This window comes from Geospiza fortis, unplaced genomic scaffold, assembly GCF_000277835.1.
Source record: "Geospiza fortis unplaced genomic scaffold, GeoFor_1.0 scaffold188, whole genome shotgun sequence".
Taxonomy (NCBI): Eukaryota; Metazoa; Chordata; class Aves; order Passeriformes; family Thraupidae; genus Geospiza; species Geospiza fortis.
This window is the reverse complement of record NW_005054337.1, coordinates 5,789,598-5,795,961: the sequence shown is the minus strand read 5'-3', so window position 1 is coordinate 5,795,961 and position 6,364 is coordinate 5,789,598. Positions and strand designations below refer to the sequence as shown.

General features: G+C 43.7%; 1 protein-coding gene across 1 annotated transcript in view; it reads left to right on the top strand.

Moving 5' to 3' along the window:
- The first annotated feature begins 5,142 nt into the window (after nucleotides 1-5,142).
- Nucleotides 5,143-6,364, top strand: part of DHX35 (DEAH-box helicase 35) — a 29,541-nt gene continuing 28,319 nt past the window's right edge. The window contains exon 1 of the mRNA XM_005422247.2: nucleotides 5,143-5,242. Coding sequence (XP_005422304.2) covers nucleotides 5,146-5,242 — 97 coding nt within the window. The 5' untranslated portion in view covers nucleotides 5,143-5,145. The remainder of the gene's footprint in view (nucleotides 5,243-6,364) is intronic.

Sequence of the window (6,364 nt, the reverse complement as noted above, 5' to 3'; positions counted from 1 at the left end):
TTTGAAAATTTGGAAGATGAGAAAACTGTAGTATTGGAAGTAAGCTCAACTTTTTCTTTTGGAAATGCTTTTGAGACAAAAGACATCTGTTCTTTTGAAAAAAGAAAGAAAAAAAGAAAAAAAACCCTCTCCTGCTTAGGAAGAGATCAAATATGCCTAACATAGGGTAAAACCAAGAGTCTAGTTCTATCTCAGGGTGAGGAAGAATACTCTTTATCACAGAAGACTGTACCATGTTCCATAACCACCCGAAAAAAAGGCAGGGGGAGTATTTAATTTGAAACTCAAATTTCTCATATGCTATCTCCTTTGCAATGCTGTGGAAACAGCCTAATGGTTTCTTCTGAAACTCGTTTCAGATGATTGCCTTGGTTATGGATTCCTTCACAGACACTGATATCTTCACAGACCTCTTGGAAGCCTGTAGCCAACGGCAAGTTAAAGTGTATATCCTTCTAGACCAGTCTTCATTTTCCCACTTTCTAAAAATGTGCAAGGATCTGGGAGTTGACCTTGAGCAGGAAAAGGTGAGCCTTGTCATATTTATAGGGGTAGAGAACTGATCCTCTAATGACTGTAATCTTTAAGCTGTGAAGAAATTATTACACCTGCTGCCACAACTTAAAATGGGTGTTATGTAGCTCCAGCTCTATCTTGGAAGATTTAACTATTCCTACATAAGATAGTAATTAATAGAAAATCTGAAACCTTTGTAATTGGATGTTACAGCTGCTTTCTGAGCACAAATACTAATTGAAAGTTCAAGGAAATGCAGGAGGAATGTCCAGTTCTAAAGCATGACTGGAGTTGCTTGGGCTTGTCGAGACTTTGAAGGCTGAGGGAGAAGCAGGTTCTCAGGAGTCTGTGGAATTTGGATCCTGATGATTAGGTGACAGGAATTTTCACAGTCCCATTCTGCACAGTCAGTTTATGGGTTTGCCCCTAAATGTCACCTCTTTGCCTACAAAAACAAGACAAAATCCTCACTTGGTTCCCTGTGGGTGACTCTTGTGCCAGTTCATCAGGTATGGTTGTTGCTGTGTTACTCTTTTAATGCAATCACTGAACTTTTCAGTGCACCTGACTCTTGCTGTGTCATTAACAGCTGATGAGGGTTCGGATTATCACGGGGAGCACGTACTGCACCAGGTCGGGCACCAAAATCATTGGAAAAGTCCGTGAAAAGTTCATGTTGATTGATGGCATTAGAGTGACCACAGGCTCCTACAGGCAAGTGCAATTTCTTTCTCTTGATTTACATGATTTCTCTCCATGGAAAGGAAAACCAGCAGTGCTGCAGAATTGCTTTCCTGATCAGATTTTATGACCAACATTTATCCTTAAAAGAGCCCACTGCTCATCAGTTGGGTTGTAAGAAGAGCATAACTAAATGTGATGAAGGAGAATTTCCAGTGAATACTTTCTTTACTGATTATTTGGAATTAACTCATCATTTTCTCACTCTTCCTTTGCTAGTTTTACGTGGACAGATGGGAAGCTGAACAGCAGTAACATTTTGATCCTGTCAGGCCCAGCAGTTACACACTTTGACCTGGAATTTCGGATTCTTCATTCACGGTCAAAGCCTATCAACCTCAAAGAGTTTTCTAGCTGCAAGAAGAACAGGGTGTGGGACCAGCTGTTCAGGATAACAGTGGCTTCCAGAGACATGACCAGGGAACACTTCCTGAGAATGGAATTTTTGTATCTGAGAGCATTTGTAGGAGAGCTGAAGAGGAAGAGGAGCTGGCTGCACGCCTCCAGGGAGGCTGTGTACACCCCAAATAACATGCTGCACACCTCTCCCCCGCTGACTAAGAGGAATGGCTCCCTGGTTATGAGGCCACACTGGATCATAGAGAGATGAACTGCATGTCCATGCAGAGCAAGCAGCAGAACCTCAGGAACCACGTCTGTCCATCCCTGCCCAGCACTGTCCTGCAGTGTGTTTGTGAGGGCAGTTGGGAAAGAAACCTCAGACTGAGAGAAAGTGAAACTGGAATTGTGGCTTTGTTTGAAGAATATATAAAGCCATTATTGACTATAAAGCCATTATTGACTTCTACAATTCTGTTAAATTTTCATTTCTCATCCTGTTCGTGCATGTTTTAAGCTGATGGGTTGGCAGTGTCATAGCTCAGTAGCTCAACCCTTTTTTTTTTGTTTGTTAAGAAATCTAGGTATTGGAATTCATATTGCTTGAAAGTCTGTTCCAAAATGAAAGCAGGCTCTGAAATTAGTCTTGGTCTTGTACAAACTCTCCACCAACTGGTTCATGACACAAATCAGGAATAATCCTAATCTAGAAGCCAGTAGGTCAGTACCACACTATTACCCCTCAAATGTTACATTTTCTTCATACAAAGCTATGCTGGCAGGCAGAACGAGCTAATGTGTCAGCAAACAAGGCTTTAGTGTGACTGAATTTCAAATGGCCTTTATATTAGACTGGTTGGATTGCTGGACATCATGCAATAAATGTGAGGGATAATATTCTAAAGGACCCACTATGTTTGTAGGAGAGCCAAAGACCAATTCCTTGGCATTACCAGACAGGCTTCTTGTTATCTTTGTGGCTGCTGCTGCTGTCTGGTCTAGTGGGAAAAGCTGAGTAGATCTGAAATCTGTGAAGCTGCTGCCTCTTCACAAAAGTCCTAATTTCACCAGAAATGCAGTGACACAGAAGGCAGTGACAGAACCATTTTTAAGGTCTCTTGGAAGCACAATTTTATATTATTATTTTTTAATCCATTCATTTCTGGAGGGAAAAATATCACCCTCAAATGAATAAGCTATCCTCCCAAACAGCTGCACATTGAGGCACTGAAGTTCCAGCAGCCTGCCAATGCAGATACTCATTAGCCAAAACAAAGGTTTATAATTTCTCAATTGTTCTTGTTACTCTTCTACTGCAAAATACTCAGGTATGTGCTTCTGTGAGTGTCTTGTGGGTTCTGGGCTTCAGAGGGGAAAGTTAAAACTTGGCAGAGGAATTTCAGCTAAACAGCAGCAAGGTGACATTAAAATGGACAGATGGATCTTACAGAAATGTACATTGCAAAAATGTACTGATTAATATGCAACTAATCTGGGCCCTCTTTTTTTCTGCACTGACAATCATGGAAATGTAATCACTCTGGCTCTCCTAATCTGTAAATATTCAATAGTTCATAGCTTTATACGATTAACTTCCATCCAGATGTAAAGAAGTTTGAAATGTGTATTTTTTTTCTTAGCTATATTTTCCATAAAGGCAAACCCTATATAATGTTGGACTTTATGCAAAATACTGTTTGTGCAGTCTTATTTTCATAATAATTATCTGTATATATTTTTTCAAGCATAACTTCTCCACTTTGTTATTCATCTCATTACTTTAATAGGCAGCTCTTTCCATGTGGGATTTTTTCTCAACTATTACTAATATATTGATGATACAAAATACTGTGAGTTGTGTTTATTTTTGGTAGTGTGGACTTAATATCAAAAGTGCATTAAAACATATACTTAGAACATTAAAGAACGTCATAATTATAACGTAATAACCTCTTTTACATGTGGTTACTCAGCATAACAAGTGACCATGGAGGTAAAGTGTTGTGAGGTACAGTTTGTGTTAATCACCATAACTGCACTGCTGGTGTGGGAAGTTATAAGAATATAAGATGTGATTAGATTTTTACTTTCCCATAAGCATGAATATATGACAGTATTACTAAACTTACTAGAAGCAGTTTGGGCTGTCTATTTTTTTTTATTTCCTTCAGCTTCTACTTAATTAACTCAAAGCCTATGTTAAGTTTAATTCAATATTAACTTCCATGGGCTCTCATGGGTTTGTTTGTGGTTTAAACAGGCTGTAAGCAGCCTGTGGTGGGGCACAGCTGCATCTATTCACTATTAGTGTGATAATTTTCTTTCTTGTCCTTCGGCTTTCTTGTCCTTTACACCTTGCCTGGTGTGAAGTCCAGCAGCTGTGGAGGCATCCTTCACTGGAGAAGGAATCAACTCTAATTAATTAATTAATGAGCAGGGACTTTCCGGCAGTGATCTTTCGACCCTGTTAAATGCTCCCCCAGCACAGAAGGGGTTGGGATGAGATCAGCTTTGAGGTCTTTTCCAACCCAACCCCTGCCATGAGCAGGGACACATTTCACTATCCCAGATTGCTCCAAGCCCTGTTCAACCTGTCCATGGATGCTGCCAGGGATGGAGCAGTCCCAGCTTCTGAGTGCCAGGGCCTCACCTGATGCCAGTTTGCACCTTATTCCTTTATAGTCCACTGTTCCTTGGCCAGGCACTGCCAAGCCACCCACCTGCACCACAGTTTGCTGGGCACTTGCTGTTACTAAGTGCTGACAGGAACTCCGGTGTCTCTCGGCTGCAGGTCTTTGTCTTGTGAGGGGAGAAAGGCAGAGGGAATGTGAAAAACGCCAATCGCTTGTTTTTTAAAATTTTAAAAAGTTTAATAGTAATAAAATTATAAAAATAAAATTATAAAAATAGGAATACAATTGGAGTAATAATAATTTGGACACTTTGGATTAGGACAATATGAGACAATAGAAACAAAGAGTTATGGACAGTCCGGGTACCTTTTTCTGGGCAGCATAAACCCGAAAAAGGCCCCACGGTAACAGAGGATTAACCCTTAAAAGCAATAGCCTGTTGCATATTCATACACCTCATACATGATGCATAAATTCCATTCAAACACAGGATTCTGTCTGGGCAGTGTCAACTTCTTCATCATAATCCTGACTCCGTCTCAGGGCTGAGCGAGGCAGGAAGAAATTAGTTTCTCCTGATAATGGAGCAATAAATTCTCTTTCTCTGAAAGATTTAGGTGTCCTGTGGCTGCTATCTCAGTGCGAGTCCTTTCTTTAGAAAAAAAAAAAGTATCCTACATAGCATAGTTTCTATTTGAACATTTTGTTATAACCTAAAACTATATTTAACACGCTCCTTATGAGAATTAATACAGCATAACTTTCTAACACAACACATATAATATTCATTTTAATATTTGCGAAAAGCCCATCATAAAATAGGCATTTTTCACAGGAAGAAGGGCAGATCTGCCATGGGCGGGAACCTTCGGGCCCTACACGTGAGGGGAGGACCCGGGACGAGGGGGCGGTCTCCATGGCAACGCTGGCCGCGTCACGTGGGCGCCGCTTCCGGCCGCCCTCTCACCCCAAGATGGCGGCGCCCGTGGGGCCGGTGAAGTTTTGGAAGCCGGGTGAGGAATGTGGGGGTGCGGGATGTGGGGGTGCGGGGCACGGAGCCCCGCCGCGGGCTGCCCGCCGTGAGGGGTGCGGGGAATGCAGCCCTGCTGGCCGTGGTGAGGGGTGTGGTGTGGGGGACAGAGCTCCGAGCGGGCTGGCCGTGGTGAGGAGTGCGGCGCTGCCCCCCTTGGCTCTTTGGGGTCGCTGGCGCGTTTACAGTGAAGGGCAGCAAGGCTGTGGAAGGATTCGAGAACGTGTCTTATGAGGAGCGGCAGCTGGGTTTGCTTTTCTCCAGAAGAGGAGGCTTAGGGGTGACCTCATCGCTCCCTACAACTCCCTGACGGGAGGCTGTGCTGAGCCGGTCCCTTCTGCCGTGTCTGCCGTCAGAGAACCGGGGAAATTGCATTAAACCGAGACACGGCATTAGCTAGTATAATTTTTCCATTAGCTATTATAATTTTTTATTTCACTGTTCGGGTGGTCAGGCATTGGAATAATTTGCCCGGGGAGGTGGTGGAGTCACCATCCGTGAGGGTTTTTAAGAGGAGTCTGAGAATGGTGCTGGGTGATGTGGTTTAGGGATTACAGTGGTGGAGCAGGGGTGATAGTTGGGCTGGAGGATGGTGAAGGTCTTTTCCAACTTTGATGACAGTGGGGGAATGGCTGTCCCCTCCCTGCCAAAGCCCAGGGGGTGTTTGTAGCTCCGGCTGGGTGCTGCCCGGTGTTGGGGTGGCAGGGGAGGGGATGGAGGGGGGGAGTTTGTAGGGTGGGTGTGCTGCCCTTTACCGGGGTCTCCAGGGGAGGTGAAGTGTGCAGGGGGATCCCAAGGAGTTCTGAGGGAGGAGCAAAATCCTGGCCATGAGTGGGAGTAACCATGGTTAACACCAGGGAGAGCAGCTCTGAGAGAAGCACTTGGAAATAATGTTGGTAATTGTTGATTTGTGGTAGAACTGCTTGGCAGCTCTGAAAAGGACTAACCTTTTAACAGTGGGAGAAGTGCAGTCAGGGGAATCCTCCAAAACAGGGGAATCCTCCTCTTTGCTCTCAGGCTTTCCTGGTTGAATCTGCAGCTGGAGATGACCCATTCTGTTACTGAGATGAGTTTTGTCTCTAGTTCCCTTGCGTGATTCCACAGT